At 49.0% G+C, this 18,667-nt stretch overlaps 1 protein-coding gene across 3 annotated transcripts in view; it reads right to left on the reverse strand.

The window, feature by feature from the left end:
* LOC147029849 (plasma membrane ascorbate-dependent reductase CYBRD1-like) overlaps positions 1 to 16,949 on the reverse strand; it is a 77,549-nt gene extending 60,600 nt beyond the window's left edge. For all 3 annotated transcript variants that reach the window (XM_085873258.1, XM_085873257.1, XM_085873255.1), the window contains exon 1: positions 16,692 to 16,949. In XM_085873258.1, coding sequence (XP_085729384.1) covers positions 16,692 to 16,884 — 193 coding nt within the window. In that variant the 5' untranslated portion in view covers positions 16,885 to 16,949. The remainder of the gene's footprint in view (positions 1 to 16,691) is intronic.
* Between the last annotated feature and the right edge of the window lie 1,718 nt (positions 16,950 to 18,667).

Raw genomic sequence — 18,667 nt, forward strand, 5'->3', positions numbered from 1 at the left:
TAGCAAATGGAGAAAAACAAAAATAATCTCAGCTTCAAATCCACTTCTTTACTGCAGCAACTTCAATTTACATGATTAAAATCAACAATTTGCACAAAGTGCTGACTCCATATAAAGTGCTGTATTTTTTTTTTAACTGATGAATAGATTTTACTGTTACATTTAGTTTCTTACACAAACTGTGAACACATCTCAAACAGTTTCACCTTTCATATTGTCACGCACCTCCAGGTGACAGTTTGCAACGTCCTGAGAAATTACGAGCTCAGCCGGCAGACTGAACAGGTTGAGCGGACACACGTTCTCCTAATCTCCCGTGTGGTTTAATTTGGGACCCAATTGCATCACAGAAGTGAATGAGCAATACCACCTTGAGTATAAACAAATAACTTATGCAACGCATACAATAACAGAGACCAAATGATGTGGGATAATAAAGACCATAAGTAACCAATGCAAATCACCAATTACAATGCTATGGGTCAGCAGGGGAAGCTCAAAAAGACAAGGGGAAGGGGTAAAATTAAATTGGGGTGGAATTACTAAAATAGGGGGGAAGGTGAGGGGCAAAAGGGCTGAAAAGAGGATGTTCGCAGCAGGAGAATACAAGGAAAAATAAAGAGACCATGAAGGGAGAGATGAGACAACTACAGACAGAACCATTGTGGAAAATGAAGAGCTGTAGCTCGCAGAGATCTGAGAGTGTCATCAGCATGCAGTGTCATAGTTGGTATGGGTGTAAAAGCCCTGAGGGCTATCCAGGCACACAAAGCACCTTGTGTCATTAATGTCTTATACATATTGGTGAAAGGTCTTAAGGGTGCCAATGACAGACAAAGCGCCATAGTATTTATGAGAGGGGGTCCTAAAAGTGTTGAGAGCTTGGAAACAGCAAAGGTGAAATGCAGACTCATGAAGTGACAAAAACAATGCCAAACCAAACCCACCACTTGGAAGCCCATGCAGGTTTGAGACAGTCATCGCTATGTCCGTGGCAGAGAGATGAACTGCAAAAGCTGGATGAGACCTCCTCAATCTCTCCAACTCTACCACTCTCAATATCTCTCCACCTCAATCAACCCCAACATCTGTCTGTCTGTCTGTCTGTCTGTCTGTCTGTCTGTCTGTCTGTCTGTCTGTCTGTCTGTCTGTCTGTCTGTCTGTCTGTCTGTCTGTCTGTCTGTCTGTCTGTGTATCTACTCAAAATGTTGCTGACATGCACCCTGAAATTATCTCTTACATGCTCCACCCTCAATCCCTCTTAAAATACCCACTAAAAATACAAGTCGATTCAAGTAACAGCTGGTTGGGACCAACCACAAGGAGCATATATGCAAATGCATGTTCGAATATCAAGCCCGTCACCAGGCTGAAGGTCAGCGCAGTTGGTGGGGAAAATTCTAAAATAAATTAACAGGCTCCAAAATAACATTCAACCTGCTGGCCATCCATCACTTACTCTGCATGGCTTAATGTAATACATCTACAAAATTACCATCAGGAAAGTAACACGGTCAATACCGCCTCCCCTCTCCTCCACCCCCCCCTCACTGAAAGCGTTGCCATCTCATGCACATTTACAGAGAGAATTGGAGTCCTCCCTCCACCCCAAACCCCTAGGAGTAGGAATTTATTTCAACGTCTCAAACGTTCTCGAAAAAATAAAACGTTTCAAGGTCTCAAATACTCGTTCTGCACATCCCGAGTACAACTACTAGTCTTCAACTCATTCCATCCAGCGGCTCAGCAGTGCATGTAGAAGTCAAACGCACCAACAGACATCTTTCAAATTATAGTATGATTTGCATAAAACATTGTTTTTGTAACTATAATTTCAGATTATATTTCAAACCAGGTGTGGCTTCCATTTTATACCACTGTACAGTGTACACTGTACTTGCAAAGAAACTTGGTGAAATGACAATTACTAAATAGTGAATGTGAGTATTTGTTGATACACACCAAGTTTTTGAAGTTGACACATTACTGACACTGTTGTGCCATGTAATCAGGAAGGAAGTTTAGGTTTATTCATGAGGTTTAGGTTTATTCATGATATTTATTCAATATCATATTTATTATTTATTCATGAGGAAGGAAGTTTAGGTTTTGTGATGAGATCAATGTTTATGTTGGCACGGCCTTCAGAAGATTAAATTGTTAGCGTCTGATTGGTGTATCGACTTCAAAGCTGAGATGCTTACTTGCGAAATTGAGGGTTCACAAGTATATTGGTTGGTCTGGTCTGTTATTCTGTCCGTTTGTCAGTTTGTGTATCAACCGCCTACAGGTGATATTTTCACTCCGATTCTTCACAAACCTTAGCCAGTGACAAGCTGGAAGCATATTGTTGTTTGGTTTTTTTTTTTTTGAGGTCAATCGGTCAAAGGTGAAGGTCACACAAGTCGTCAGCTTTCATCAGATTCACTTGATATCTATATACAGGAAGTCCTCGATTGAGGTTCATTCTCTTTACGTTTTTTTGATTTAACGGCATTGACAAAGTATGAACACTTTTCGTGTTAATGCTTTTTCATGGGGCGTTGGAAATGAAATTGGACATTATAAAACGGTCTGAGAGAGGGGAAACGCCTTCACAAATTGGACGTTCGCTGTCCTTTTACTTAACCGGTCTACGATTGGAACGACACTCCAGCACAAGGTGAGAATCCACGAACACATGAAGGGATGCGCCGATGAGACTGAAGGTAATTAACAAGAAAAGGAATGGTGTGATCGCCAAGATGGAAAACCTTTTGATTTTGCGGCTCGAGGACCAGACAACAGAATCACAGCGCGTTTTGATATTTGTGTTGCATATTGTTATGGACATGAAAGTACAATGGCTTTGTTGTCAGTTTTGTGAGCTTTGTTGTCACATCTGTTCTTGGTTTTGTTGTTCTATGGCATTCCTTACATGATCCTGATCCAGAATCCTATGCCCCAATCCAGGGTATTGTTCCCTCCCACAACCATCATGTGTGTGTGTATATATATATATATATATATATATATATATATATATATATATATATATATATATATATATATATATATATATATATATATATATATATATATCTATCTGTGCAGTGTCTCACTGCTTGTGCCAATGTTGAATTTTTTTGTTGTTGTTGTATCCTGTCTGGGTTCAGTTCTGCTAAAATTTACAGATTCTGGGTTGGGGTTCGGTTCCGGTGGAGGTGGAGGAGGTGAAGAAGGAGGTGGAGGAGGTAAAGAAGGAGGTGAAGAAGGAGGAGGAGGAGGAGAAGACTGTCCAGACCACCACTCTTTTTCCCTTCTTCAATCATCAGGAAACTCCATCAACTCCTTCAACTCCTTCAACAACAAAAGGAACCTTGCCAGCCGTGCACAAAACCAGCCAGATATCAGACGAAGAGGCAGAAAGCTCTGCCTCACTGTCTCAGTAATCTCTCAGGTATCTACATGCATTACTCACTCCTAGTTTTGCCGAGTACAATATGCATTTAAGCGCAGTAATTTATTATAACAACCATTTATCTATGTTCTTCATTTCAATATTTTGGTACGATCAGTATCAACTTATTCATACAAATATTTATGTTCTGTATATCTTTAGTGTTCACTTCAGTTAGCTTGGAATGACCGAAAATTACCACCCAGGAACGCATCCTCAGTTTTTAACATTTTGTGAATGGGAAAAAACGTTTTTGATTTACACTTTTTCTATTTACATTCAGGTTTTCAGGAACACATCTCAAACATAAATTGAGGATATATTGTATATATATATATATATATATATATATATATATAGTGAAGGAATAAGAAAAAACATGGGGGGGGGGGATGGTGAACTCTCATCAAGCTGAAGACTTGTTCGACCCATGTGAGTTCATCTATTAATTGCATATTGTTTGAACGCTAGTTGGACCATGAGTACGTCTCTTAATTACTTATTATTGGGCCTTGACTACATCTTAATTACGGACTACTGGAACATACCTTTTAAACATGTACACCTTTAGAATCCTTACACCTTTTAGACCCCTTTCGACCATTCTAGACGCTTTTATTTGTATTTCACAAGTATCGTGCGATACACGACATCTTTCTTGTTTTAATTGTTGGTGTGCTGCTGGGAGAACAATACTTTTGGAAAATGTGCGTTGTTGTGAACCGCCATAGTAACTGATGCCGTGAAATCCTGTTGCACGTGACAAAGCGACACACAGTTATCCATGGGGGGGGGGGGATAAGAATAAAAAACAAACACAGGTTTTTCCAGGTGAAGGCAAACTCTTCATAGTGCTTATCCTTGGGCCTTATTTGTTGTCATGGCAAATGCTGCTCAAATTGGGAATTGGTGATGATATAGCTGAAATAGTGGAGTTGAACAGTAAGATACCCATTTAGGTTGTTTTTAACAGGGCTCCTGGTGTAAGGAAAGAGGAGGAAGGAGTACATAAATAAATCAGAAGGGCATGTGGTAAGGGAAGAGTATTGATTATGGGGGATTTTAACTTGCCAGGGATAGATTGGGTCCAGAAACAGGGAACATGCGAAGAACAGATGAGGATTTCCGAGATCTAGTCCAGGATCGCTTTTTGACCCAGTTTGTAGATAGGTCCATGAGGGGGAGTACAATGTTAGACCTCCTTTTAGGGAATGATCCAAATCTGGTGGAGGTGGTCGTCATAGAGCATTTAGGATCATTTGACCCCAACATTGTGTGTGCAAGAATTTTGTTAATAAATAGAGTTTGGGATAGCAGAATAAGGATATGAGATTTAAGGAAGGCAAACCTTGAGAGAATGAGGAGAGGGCTGGGTGCTGTCGATTGGGAGACAAATTTGACAATCTCACCGAAAGGAGAGATTGTGAAATTCACTAAACCATCCTATCTACTTATCTAAGACAAACCCACTTATCCACTTTCTTAACAATCCTCTTGAGGAAGTTCAGTCATTCAATCTCCTCGGTCTCACTATCAGCCATGATCTTTCTTGGGCAAACCACATTTAAAAGTTGGCCTCCAAAGCCAACCGTCGACTGGGCCTCTGTCCTTTCTTGGCACAACTGAACTCCTATCCACCGACAAGGCTTTCATCTGCAGCTTGATGGAGTAATGGTCTACCCTCTGGGCTGGCTCCCATGCCTCACATCTTGCTCAGCTTGACACCATAGGAACCAAGTCCTTCAAGATTATTGGAATCTCCCGCAATGAAGCTGAGTCTGTTGGTCTATCACTTCGCCCTCACAGAGAGGTTGGTGGTCTCTCTGTCTTCTCCTTTCTGGTCTTGTACCCTCTGATCCATCCCACCCCCCCAGGATTCTGCATGGCACACATGCTCTACCATTACATCCTAATTAGCATTCTATCATAACATTAGGATCCTAATTAGCATTACACCTCTTCTGGTGTAACTACCTAAATCCAGGATCACTGCTCACCTTCACTCAATTGTTCCTCTTATTACCCCATCTGTGGAACTAACTTCCACATTCTTTTCAATCACATTCTTCCCTCCAGGTCTTCAAGACAACTATTTACCACCACCTCAGATCATCCCCAATCCATAACCATGATCTTTTCTACCTTTGTTAATCTCACCCCAATCTCTCCTCATTCCAAATTTCCAGTTTTCCCTCCTTGGAGTTTCCTTCTGTATCCATATTGTCCACCCCATGCATCATCTCCTGCTCTTCATTCCTCCTCACACCCATTGTTTGTCCAAGGCTGCCTCTATCTTGCCCTTCAACTTTGCTGTTGGTGTTTCCCCCCCCCCCTCTCTCTCTGTTGTTTCTTTTATCCTGCTGTGTCTTGATCTGTTCAGTGTATTTGTTCTTCTACATCCTGAGCTCTTCCACAAGCCTCAACTAAGTATACAAAATAAAAGTGACCAAAACTGCACATGATATTGTAGATGAGGCCTAAATTCCTCCACAGTGCTAACACTACCCATTTTAAGTCTCGTGATGGCTTAACGGTTAAAGTATAAGATCTTAGGATCTCGAGTTTGATCCCGTCGTGCCGTTAAATAACACCAGGTGGGTTAACTCAGCCTGTCATCCTTTCGAGGCCAGCAAAATGAGTACCAGCTTATTGGAAACAGAGGCATTGCATCAGCGGCACAGCCGTGCTCCCAGCAATGATGTAAACAGCAACCACAGGCTGAATACGAAATGACGACGACGACAACTACTGAAACTTCTAATTTATAATTTATCTCCTGACGAATATGTAAAAACTAAAACCCTATTAGCTTTACCAATAGATGCTTGGCATTGTCCTGTCTGTATCTATTACCACCGCCGGATCCCTCTCCTGCGTGACACGCTCCAAGGGTGCCACTTCAATCATGGAGGATCTTCATTATTCTTACCCATCCCCAGCACCTTACATTTCTGACTCGCTCTTAATAATTTGAATGTTATAAGATGCATGAAGAAGATATACAAAAAATATTATGTACTGTGGATACGAAATCCTGCGTACGTACTTGATAGATATACACGCGAGGTCGAACATGATGTTGAGCTTCAACTAGTTCGAGCCTTACTAATGTTTGTTGTGCGTTATGATTTACGTACAAGCTCCTCCGGTGCCAAAATAAAAACCTTGAATTGAATAATTAAAGTAACAACCAGTTAAAAAGTCAATCCCGAGTCAGACACTTTTCCTGTGAGCAAAGTCTGTTTTATCTGAAACAAGAGCGACAATTGCTTTGCAATACATGTTGCCTTCAGATGTGATTTCCCCCCCCCCCCCCCAATTCAAAAAAGGGCAAAACTGTGAAAAATTTATGAAATGACGTGAAACTTGAACCTGTTCTGAAACTTGTCATAATATAGTTGTGCAGCAAGTTTCAGTTGAATATGTTAAAGGGTATGGGGAAAAAAAGTGAAAACAAGCCAGGAGGCGACGATGGTTCGTGGCCATTATTGAACAATGCCACGATAGGTACAATTGAGTTGCCGTTGGTTGCACATGTTTCTGGATCGAAGAACTTCACCGTGACACTACACAATATTGACACGCTTTCAATCTCACATGCCACTTCACGTGTTTTCTTCAATAAGGCTGTTTTGGACTCCTGATTTTCGGAACTTATTTGTTTTTGAACCTGATTCTGGGTTCCTGGAACCTAGAACCTGAAATTCCAGAACAGCCTGAATTGGCGTCACTTTTCTGAAACGATGGTAAACTATTACTTGGTGGCGTTTCCGAGAAATGCTTCCAACGTCACGAGTGAGGTCCCAAGTATCGTAGCCTACCGTAAAAAGCATTGTAGCCCAACGTAGCCTACCTTTGAGGAAGCCCTACAGTAAAAATTGACCAAATCAAATTGGATTTTTTTATATGTTGTACTTATGGACATTACGCACAGCTTCTAGGAAATGAAATTGCGAGGAAAAAAAAAAAAAAACGAGAAAACAAATAAAAATAAATAAAAAGTTCAAGTGGGCGTGGCTCCCCCCACAAGGGGCGTGGGACGCCCCTCATACAAAAAGACACAACTAGACCATTATATCGAGCTTGTGTCCAAGTTTCATCAAGATCGCATCAAATGTCATGGAGCAATGCTCTGGAGAGAGTCACAAACAGACAGACAGACACACAGACACAACAAAAATAGTGGTCACTGCTGGTCCACCACAGATGGGACGGACGGGGACGGATGGGCGGGGCTGGATGGGCGGGGCTAGACGGGGACGGATGGGCGGGGCTGGATGGGCGGGGCTAGACGGGGACGGATGGGCGGGGCTGGATGGGCGGGGCTAGACGGGGACGGATGGGCGGGGCAGGATGGGCGGGGCTAGACGGGGACGGATGGGCGGGGCTGGATGGGCGGGGCTAGACGGGGACGGATGGGCGGGGCTGGATGGGCGGGGCTAGACGGGGACGGATGGGCGGGGCTGGATGGGCGGGGCCGGACGGATGAAGAAGAAGAACCTATATATATATATATATATTGTTGTGGTTACCAGATTCGCAAACCACCATTCAGGTCCCTTAGGTGAGGTATCTCGGTAAGTGCATGTGTAGTTAGGCCCAAACCCGTTGTCTAGTGGGAATACATGTCATTTATACGTGCTGCGACTCTTCAGGATAGCCGTTTTTCTTTTACTATCTTTATTTTGGACCAATCGCCACCATCACAACCACAACATCAACCACCGACCACAACCACCGCTTCACCACAACCGCCACGACCTTTACCGTCACAACTCGCCGCCATCGCATCGCCGTCGTCTCGCGCCACTCATGGGCACCGATGCTGGACTCGTGTAGGGCGCACGTTGAACAGCGTGTACAAAATCACGGATTTTCTGCTTCAAAAACGGATCCAAAACGACACACGCCCACTTTTTGCCGTCCAATCGGTGAGCGAGGCGAATTGGCCCGCCCCCAGGGCGAGCGATATATGCAAATTTGTGGATCAAAAAGCCTTCACGCCCACTTTTTCTCGGGCCAATGGGGAGCGAGGTGAAAGGTCAAAGGGAGGGGGTCAAAGGCGAAGTTACGGGGGGATAAAAGGACGGTGTTCGTCAGTCAAAGGAGTCGTAAAAGTCGGAGCGAAAGAGTCAGCAGAACGGAGGCGAAGGAGTCGGAACGAGGCGAAGGAGTCGGAACAGCGAGTCAAGACTTCGCGGGCGGTGGAGCTGCTCGTCGTGTGCGTTGGAGTCGGAACGGAGGGGACGAGCTGTGGAGAGGCGGCGAGTCGGACGAAGGGTGCTCGCGTCGTGCAAGGAGCTGCGCGCCCGAGGGAGGCCGGCAGCGCGACCTGGCCGAGGTGGAGACGCTCGTCGCACATAATAAAGATCCTCTATACCCCGAGCATCAGCAAGCCGCCCTCCTGTTTCCCCCGCGCTGAGATAGTGCGACCAAGGGGGCCCCGTTCCCACCCCCTGCCAGGCACTGTCCACGAGGCCCGCGGGTTGCGGGGCCATCGCCGCTCCGCGTCTCATCACCAGACGGGTAGGGCCCGACCAGGTCTCGGCCCCAGGCCTACCTCATTCTTGAGGGTATTTCTTTTCCTTGGTTTTGGGTATGTGTTGTCGGCGCCGTCTGTGAAGTAGAATTGTATAAGTGTTGCCGTGTGCTCGGTAGTCGGAATTAGCTCTGCACTGTGTTTTCACTTTTGTGTTTGCTTTTTGTGTAAATGGAATTGTGTTTTCTTTTTTTGTGTGCATTTGGTGGAATTGTATTTGTGCGCTTCCCGTGTGCCGAGAATAAACGTGCTTTATTGTTGAACTGTTCTCCCGCTTCGCTTCGTCTTTTCCCCATTGAATCCCCATCTTGCTTCACGTAAAGGGTTGGTAGTGGGCTGAATACGCCCGATAATTAATCGAACCGTCGAGGTCGACGATAACACCGCTCGGTTATTCTGATAGTACGGAACGGGTCGCTTAAGTGGCCCGTGTCCGAAGTCGACCTGCGGCGAGGTGCGATCGCCCGGTCTACCCTCCGCGTGGGTACTTAGGTAGTTCGAATTTGGCGAGCAACCCTATCCCACGCGGGGGCTGATTGGCTCGATCGCGGTGAGACCGAAAGGTCCACCCGTGACTGGTTCCCGGCGTTAGTCCGAGAGGGTCACGACTGGATTGTCCGTCCGGTGGGCGACGTGCCGCGATTCGAGTTACGTGGCCGTCGCACGCGGACGGGCGCGAAATCCGCAACACTGGTGTCAGGAGTGGGATACAAATTCATCGCCCTCCTCGCGGCACTGGTATTGGAGAGCGGGACAACAGGCTCTCCTGTCTCCAGCGAAATTCACGGGAATCGGTCCAGGGGTGAGAGAAGCGACCCCCGATTCCCTCCAAATTACGAGCGAGCAAATTAACCCTTCACGAGAAGCAAGATGGCGTCTCAAGGCGAGCGGGAGCCGGGGGTATTAGAAATGTATATGTGTAATAATGTAGAGTCCATGGCCCAGGATGGAATCCCCGAGCAGGAAATGTTGATTGTGCAGGAACACGGACTCGCCCAACTGAACCCAGGGCCCGAGGTGGGTGCGGCAGCGGCCGCGGTGTATGACACCTTCCCCCCCCCTCTCCACCAAGACCCTTCCCCAACCCCTGCCGAAACGGCTCACTTGAGTGCATCCGACATGGCCCAGCTATTCGCCATGCTGGCGGCAATGAACAAATGAAATAAAAAACGAAATGAAAGGCATGAACGAAAAGACGAATGCGAAAATGATCGAAAAGATGGATACAAATACAAATGAAGTGAAAACGACGATGGATGCGAATACACAGCAAATAAACGGAATGGAAGCAAACATGAAGGAAGAAATGAAAGAACTACGGGGTGAGACGCAGAACATGGGCCGAAGCCTGCAGGCGGGCATGAAGGCCGTGAGCAGGGAACTTAAAATGGCGACTCCACGTGTGGGATCAAACGAGCTGGGTGGGGGTGCAATGGCTGACAGGCCCGCGGTGGAGGCGGGTGAAAAAATAATTCGTGGAACGTGTTGGGCGAGGGTCGCGACGGTGACCAAGAGGGAAAAATTAAATGGGGAGACCAAAACGTGTGAGACGAGACACGAGGTGACGACAACAGAAATAATAGTTGAGACAAGGGAGGTAAAGGGTGAAGAGTTGGCAGAGACACGGGAGATGGGGACGATAGAGGGAAGACTACACGATGAAGACGGGGTAAGTGACGCACACACACACACGGAGGTAGTGGAGGATAGTGAGGTTGAGCTCGCGGAGCGTGTGGGGACCCGGTGCGAGCAGCTGGATGACCTCCTCCAGGAACGAGGGGAGGGAGTATGCCCCCTTGAGGCGAGTCACGACCAGGTGAGTTCGGTCGTGTTTTGCGAGGTTGAGGGGACGGGTGCTGTGGACGGGTGCACGGAGAGCTTGGGGGGTATAGAGGCCCAGGAGACCCTTGTGGGGACACAAATCCCCAGTGTGGTTGTCCCTGTGTGTGTGGTGCAAGGTGTGAGTGCGTCCCCGTGTGTGGAAGCGACCCCGTGTGTGAGTGGTGTGGTAGCGATGGTGCCGGAGTGCGTGCTTCCCAGCACGCCGTGTGTGGATGAGGCACCGTGTGTGGATGAGACCGCGTGTGTGAGTGTCGCCGTGTGTATGAGTGAGGTACCGCGGGTGAGTGCCCCCGCGTGTGTGAGTGAGGCACGGTGTGTGGATGAGGCACCGCGGTTGAGTGCCCTCGCGTGTGTGGGTGAGGCACCGCGGGTGAGTGCCCCCGCGCGAGTGAATGGAGCACCACGTGTGAGTAGTATGGTTTGTGTGAGTAGTGAGGCACGCGTGAGTGAACGGCCGTGTGCAAGGTCGTTGTGTGCGAGGGAGACCGTGTGTGTGAGAGAGCGGTATGAGAGGGAGATGTCGGTTGGCATGCGGGAGCACGCAGCCGCGTCTCCCCGTGTGAATGTGATGGTGTGGACTGTGTGCGTCGTGACACGCAGGTGTGCGTGGGTTGAATGGCGACGACGGCGACATGGGAGGAACGAAAGCCGGGTAGCGGCTGTAGTTGTTTCGCGGACCGTACCGGGTTCACCCGGCAGTGAGCACGCGGTCCGTGCTGTGCAACGCACGAGACCGCCACGTGCTCGCTTGCGAAAGTGAAGTCCCGGTCCGGAAACGCACGCGGTGGATTTGCCGATCCCGCGGACGGACAAGTTTAGGCAGGTAAATGGATTTGGACCGGACGGGTTCTCCACGCGATCGTGTGTGTTAAGCTCCAACGGGCAAAGCACATGTGTTCGCGTGGGGAACCCCTCGAGACATGGGGCTTGTTTTTTTTATGCGCACGGTGACGTCATGGCTGCACGTGGGGTTGGAATCCGGCAGGAGGGGTATCTCTGCCGGATGGTCCCGTCCAAGGAGGGACGAGGAACACGTGCAGCTGCATGACGTCACGGGCAGGTGCAAAGTGCGCGAGCTCTGAGTTGCCGCGCAGGTGCTGGGCATGAAAAAAAAAAAAAAGGGAACAAGCCTCACTTTCGGGTACACAGGATTCCTGGGCAAGGGGTGGAAGACCTCCTTGGCCTGGGCACAGGATGAAAACTAGTTAGGGGGAAGGGTTAGCTTAGCTAGACCGACTTCATGGGGCAGGGGTAAGTCCTCATGGAGTCCGTGGAATGGATTAGTTAGAGGGATTGTAGCGAGATTTAGGTTGGGAAATAAAATGATTTATTTGGAGACAGTGACAGACTTGTGAGTGTGTAGAGGGGACGTAGTTTAGCTACGTTGTGTTAAATGGAACGTGCTACTAGTTTAAGGGACGACGTGGGAGCACGAGTTAGTTAGGGGATGTAGATAGAAGGATGGCAGAGTTCAGTGTGTGTGTTGAAGAGTTGGTGAGTTGTGAGGCATGTGCTTGGTGAGTGAGTGAGGCCAGCGGGTCTGTGTGTGTGGAGTGAATGGGGAATGCATGGTGCGATGAGTGATTGGGGGGAGGAGTGACTCCCACCCAAGGGACCCCGGGGTCAGTGTAGAGTGAGTTAGGGGGTTAGTCAAATTGAAAAATGGAGGTCGTTTTGTTGTTGGTGGGAAAGTAGGCTCGAGACCCATTTGGAGGGGTGCAGGAGCCCTGTTGACGGGCTTGGGAGCGTGGCTGCGAAAGGTGAGTATCGCTGAGTGGGTACCCCGGGCACCAGGCTAGTCGGCCGCGGTAGGCCATGGGCCCATGGGGGGCCGGGATAGAGTAGTGGGCACGGGTGCGCCTGCTTGGTGCAGGGGCCCGGGGCGCCATTAGCCGCGTGGGCAGTGTTGTGGGCACGGGTGACCCTCGGAAAGGGGCCCGGGAGGCCGGCCTGCCACGTGTGCGTTTCAGGGGAGGTGCCATGGGGGGCACTCCCCGGTGTTAGGGAGCTGGTAGGCTCGGAGGCAGTGTAGTGCCCGGGGGTGCCATAGCGGGAGATTCGGCAGAGGATCGTGCCTGCCTAAGGGAGCCACGTGTCCCAGCCAGGAGACCGTGTGAGGGCACAGAGAGAAAATTGGGGGGCGAGGCCCGAAATTGTGAGGACACCAACACAGGCGACGGGAATCTGGGTTGTTAGAACCAATAGTTTAAGCGAGAGGCGCTTGTTGAAAGCCCCGGGGTAGTTTAACAGTTAAATGGTTAGGGTAGATTAGGAGATGTTCCCCTCCGCACCATCCATCCCCTCGCTCTCGTTGTGGGCTGCTGGACCCACTTTGGGTTAGATCGCTGAACTCTGGGGAGGCCATTCTGAGGCTTCGTTGGGCCTCGACACAGGACGTTAGCTCTCCCTTATTCCCCTCCGGGAAGGGAACGTAGGGGTTGGGAGTAGGCTAGGTGACAGGATAGGTTAGCCGAACAAGGACGATAAAGGGGGTTAGGGGACGATTTATAGTGGGGGAGTAAAAATAAAAAAAAATAAAAAAAATTAAGGGGGCTAAATTGGGGTTTGACAAATTAAGGGAGTGGGTATGTACAGTGACAGGCAAAGGCGATAGGTTGGGAGGGAGACAGGTAGGTAGGTCCGAGCCCGCCTTCCAAGTGGCCAGCACCACCGCACTCCCTCCACCAACCTCCACTGAACGGCAAAGGCTGGCCAACTTCATCGGCTGGCCGTGTTTTGCTTCAAGGCGGAGGCCGGCCAACTTCATCGGCAGCTGTGTGCTGCAAGGCCTGTGCCGGCCAGTTCATCTGCTGGCTGTTTTTCTTCGAGGCCTGTGCTGGCCAGTTCATCTGCCGGCTGTGTTTGCCTGCAACGGTCTTCTTCTGCGGGCTGTGTTTGCCTGCAGCGGCCTTCTTCTGCGGGCTGTGTTGCCTGCACCTTTGCCATGCCATGCCCACTGCCCATGTTCACCAGCCCCGTTCAATTTTGCTTTGCCCCCCCCTGTTCATTTCCATGTGCGCCAGGATCCGCAAGGCAACAGTTTGCAAGCTGCAAGAACTGCCCTGTTGGCAGCTACAACACGGGCCTGCAGTGGCGGCCCGTGCACCGTGTTTGTGTTCATGCATCCATTCGTTGTGCTCATTGCGTGTGCCACTTGAGCTGGCACGGAGACTACGTTTGTGCGGCCCATGCACCGTTGTGGTTCACTGAGTTCAGTTCAAAAGGGAAGGCCTTGGACTGCGTGTGAGCAGCCAGCCACGTTCCCTGTCACCTGCATTGTTTGAGTCAGAGACTGCATGTGGGCAGCCTGGCTCCCTGCTAACTGCTTTCTTTTGCAGAGTTCAATGATCCTGGGCCATGGTTTAGTGTAAGATTTGTAAGTTAAGGTTAAGATGTACTGTACATATGAGTGCGCCCCGGCATGTATGTCTTAGCGCCGGCAATTTTATTTAAGTCGTCCGTGTGAGTGAGTTTGTTTAGGTAGTTACGCAGCCCTCAGGTTATTTATTTTGGGGACACGAATACCATGAATGTCGCACTCAGGGATCCGTTAGGTAAAGTGTACTAGGGGAAAACTACACATGATGGCACACGAAAATTTGACGACTCGGGACGAGTCTGTAAAAAGGGAAGGGGGTAGTGTTGTGGTTACCAGATTCGCAAACCACCATTCAGGTCCCTTAGGTGAGGTATCTCGGTAAGTGCATGTGTAGTTAGGCCCAAACCCGTTGTCTAGTGGGAATACATGTCATTTATACGTGCTGCGACTCTTCAGGATAGCCGTTTTTCTTTACTATCTTTATTTTGGACCAATCGCCACCATCACAACCACAACATCAACCACCGACCACAACCACCGCTTCACCACAACCGCCACGACCTTTACCGTCACAACTCGCCACCATCGCATCGCCGTCGTCTCGCGCCACTCATGGGCACCGATGCTGGACTCGTGTAGGGCGCACGTTGAACAGCGTGTACAAAATCACGGATTTTCTGCTTCAAAAACGGATCCAAAACGACACACGCCCACTTTTTGCCGTCCAATCGGTGAGCGAGGGCGGGTTGGCCCCGCCCCCAGGGCGTCGATATATGCAAATTTGTGGATCAAAAGCCTTCACGCCCGCACTTTTTCTCGGGCCAATGGGGAGCGAGGTGAAAGGTCAAAGGGAGGGTCAAAGGCGAAGTTACGGGGGGATAAAGGACGGTGTTCGTCAGTCAAAGGAGTCGTAAAAGTCGGAGCGAAGAGAGTCAGCAGAACGGAGGCGAAGGAGTCGGAACGAGGGCGAAGGAGTCGGAACAGAGAGTCAAGACTTCGCGGGCGGTGGAGCTGCTCGTCGTGTGCGTTGGAGTCGGAACGGAGGGACGAGCTGTGGAGAGGCGGCGAGTCGGACGAAGGGTGCTCGCGTCGTGCAAGGAGCTGCGCGCCCCGAGGGGAGGCCGGCAGCGCGACCTGGCCGAGGTGGAGACGCTCGTCGCACATAATAAAGATCCTCTATACCCCGAGCATCAGCAACCCCCCTCCTGTTTCCCCCCGCGCTGAGATAGTGCGACCAAGGGGGCCCCGTTCCCCCCCCCCTGCCAGGCACTGTCCACGAGGCCCGCGGGTTGCGGGGCCATCGCCGCTCCGCGTCTCATCACCAGACGGGTAGGCCCGACCAGGTCTCGGCCCCAGGCCTACCTCATTCTTGAGGGTATTTCTTTTCCTTGGTTTTGGGTATGTGTTGTCGGCGCCGTCTGTGAAGTAGAATTGTATAAGTGTTGCCGTGTGCTCGGTAGTCGGAATTAGCTCTGCACTGTGTTTTCACTTTTGTGTTTGCTTTTTGTGTAAATGGAATTGTGTTTTCTTTTTTTGTGTGCATTTGGTGGAATTGTATTTGTGTGCTTCCCGTGTGCCGAGAATAAACGTGCTTTATTGTTGAACTGTTCTCCCGCTTCGCTTCGTCTTTTCCCCATTGAATCCCCATCTTGCTTCACGTAAAGGGTTGGTAGTGGGCTGAATACGCCCGATAATTAATCGAACCGTCGAGGTCGACGATAACACCGCTCGGTTATTCTGATAGTACGGAACGGGTCGCTTAAGTGGCCCGTGTCCGAAGTCGACCTGCGGCGAGGTGCGATCGCCCGGTCTACCCTCCGCGTGGGTACTTAGGTAGTTCGAATTTGGCGAGCAACCCTATCCCACGCGGGGGCTGATTGGCTCGATCGCGGTGAGACCGAAAAGGTCCACCCGTGACTGGTTCCCGGCGTTAGTCGAGAGGGTCACGACTGGATTGTCCGTCCGGTGGGCGACGTGCCGCGATTCGAGTTACGTGGCAATCGCATCGGCGGGCGCGAAGACCGCAACAATATATATATATATATATATATATATATATATATATATATATATATATATATATATATATATATATATATATATATATATATATATATATATATATATATATATATATATATATATACATCGCGTCCTCAGGTGAAACGGTGAGGAGACGAATAACGGAAGAAAAAGTTTTACTCAGGCAGTAATAGACGAGGTGCTTGTAAAACGAGTCCGCGGTGCATGAATGCCATAAACGGCGGTAAACAAACACTAAAACAGCCTTTCATCAGCACGTTATTGCGTCACCATTTTGGAGGGAAAAAAAATTATCTTTAATCAACCTGAAGGTGCCAAATGAGTCTCTGCATCGGTGTCAGACAGACAAGGCTCGGGTCATGGTTTCCACGAGTTACTGGGTGAACATTAAGACCACCGGATGGTCGAAACGTCGGGCCTGAGCCTCGTCCACCAAGCTCCGAGCCGACTGTATGTAAGTTGCGCGTGTTTACATGTTGAACATAGATCTTCCCAACATTAAAGCTCACCGAGACCGTACAAGAGCACCAGGCCCGTCAGCATGAGGACAGGGTGCCAGTTGAACTGTCGAGAGCTTCCGTCCCAACTGAAGCCCTTTTGCCAGCTCAGGCACCAATGCACCACCATCGTAAACACGGAGAGTCCCAGCGCTGCCACCACGACGAGCAGCACCCCGCGGGGTCCCATGGCTGTGGTGAACATCTGCCGCCAATCCGTAATCCCCTCAACAACAACACCACCACAACAACACCACAACAACACCACCACAACACCACACCACACAACACCACACAACACAACACCACCACAACACCACAACAACACCACAACAACACCACCGAACTTCGAGCACATTTATCGGAGACTATTTTTCTTATTCTTCTTCTTCAGGATAGTTTAAACCATCGGCACAACTTCGGTGAAAATTTTCTTCTTGTGACGTAAACTTTTCCACGTCGACGTGCAATTATTATCTGAATTACAAGAGCGCCCCCTACAGTAATAACGAGGGGTTACGACGGTTGCTTAAAAAAATTGACAGCAAAGCAACTTACTCTGTACCAATACATCGTCCAAACAAATCGAGGGGCGATCAATTGGACAGAAAATGTGATTAATAAATGATCGAGTTCTTTAAAGGGAGAAACGCTCACAGGATTCACTTCTGCCTTTCATCAGGGACAAAATGCCGTCCCACATTCATAAAGATTGCGATGTCGATCACACAGAGTGAGAGATATCCTGAGAGAAATGAAATCCGCCATTGTATTCTGTTTCCTATTCCCGGAGGAATAGCAGAAAAAATTCAGAGGTGCCAAGGGAAAAAAATTACCTCATGGTCCTTTGTTTATAGTCGGCCATCCAGTATCTGAGTATCCTGTACCGATTTTACAAATATTCCGGGTAAACTGTCCCCGTATAATCCAGGGCCGGCCCGAGATCAAATGACGCCCCAGACAAGGACAGGTGTTGGTGAGAGGGTCGTGAGGGCAGACATTGTGAGAGGGTCGTGAGGGCAAACATTGGTGAGAGGGTCATGAGGGCAGGCATTGATGAGAGGGTCGTGAGGGCAGGCATTGGTGAGAGGGTCGTGAGGGCAGGCATTGGTGAGAGGGTCGTGAGGGCAGGCATTGGTGAGAGGGTCGTGAGGGCAGGCATTGGTGAGAGGGTCGTGAGGGCAGGCATTGGTGAGAGGGTCGTGAGGGCAGGCATTGGTGAGAGGATCGTGAGGGCAGGCATTGATGAGAGGGTCGTGAGGGCAGGCATTGGTGAGAGGGTCGTGAGGGCAGGCATTGGTGAGAGGGTCGTGAGGGCAGGCATTGGTGAGAGGGTCGTGAGGGCAGGCATTGGTGAGAGGATCGTGAGGGCAGGCATTGGTGAGAGGATCGTGAGGGCAGGCATTGGTTTTCAAACTTTTTTTAGTGGCGACCCAATTTCAGAACCTCTCCGCATCGCGCGACCCAAAATATTCAAAACCCAATTCATAATGTACAAGATAAGATTTCATATGACACAAGAAAATTTACTGTTTACTGTATTCACCATCGTCATGTTTTCATAGATGAGTAAACGGAGAATAGCCGACAGTATCCAAATAGTACAGTTGAATATTTCAGAAGTTTAGTCCAAATGACATTTAGATATATCAGTGAGAAGGATGAGCCTGTTTTTCAGAAACCAACTTCTCTATTCGTGGAGAAGTAGATGACAATGCCAGGATCATATCATGCTCCATTTCTCGGCGATTTCTGTACTTTGTTTTAATCACCACCATGGTGGAGAACGACTGCTCACAATAGTATGATGAAGGATATGGCATGAGAACCTTAATGGCGTGCCGTGACAGGGTCGCGTACGACGGCAGCATTTTGAACCAGAACGTCGACAACGAATTGGTCCGCGCAAGAGCCTGCGCTCCTGAATCCTACTGGAGCTGTACAAGCTCTTCCTGTGCTGTATCATCTTCATCAGCAATCGAGTCCAG

This window comes from Eptatretus burgeri, chromosome 3, assembly GCF_056783735.1.
Source record: "Eptatretus burgeri isolate ZD-2024b chromosome 3, Ebu_testis_v1, whole genome shotgun sequence".
Taxonomy (NCBI): domain Eukaryota; kingdom Metazoa; phylum Chordata; class Myxini; order Myxiniformes; family Myxinidae; genus Eptatretus; species Eptatretus burgeri.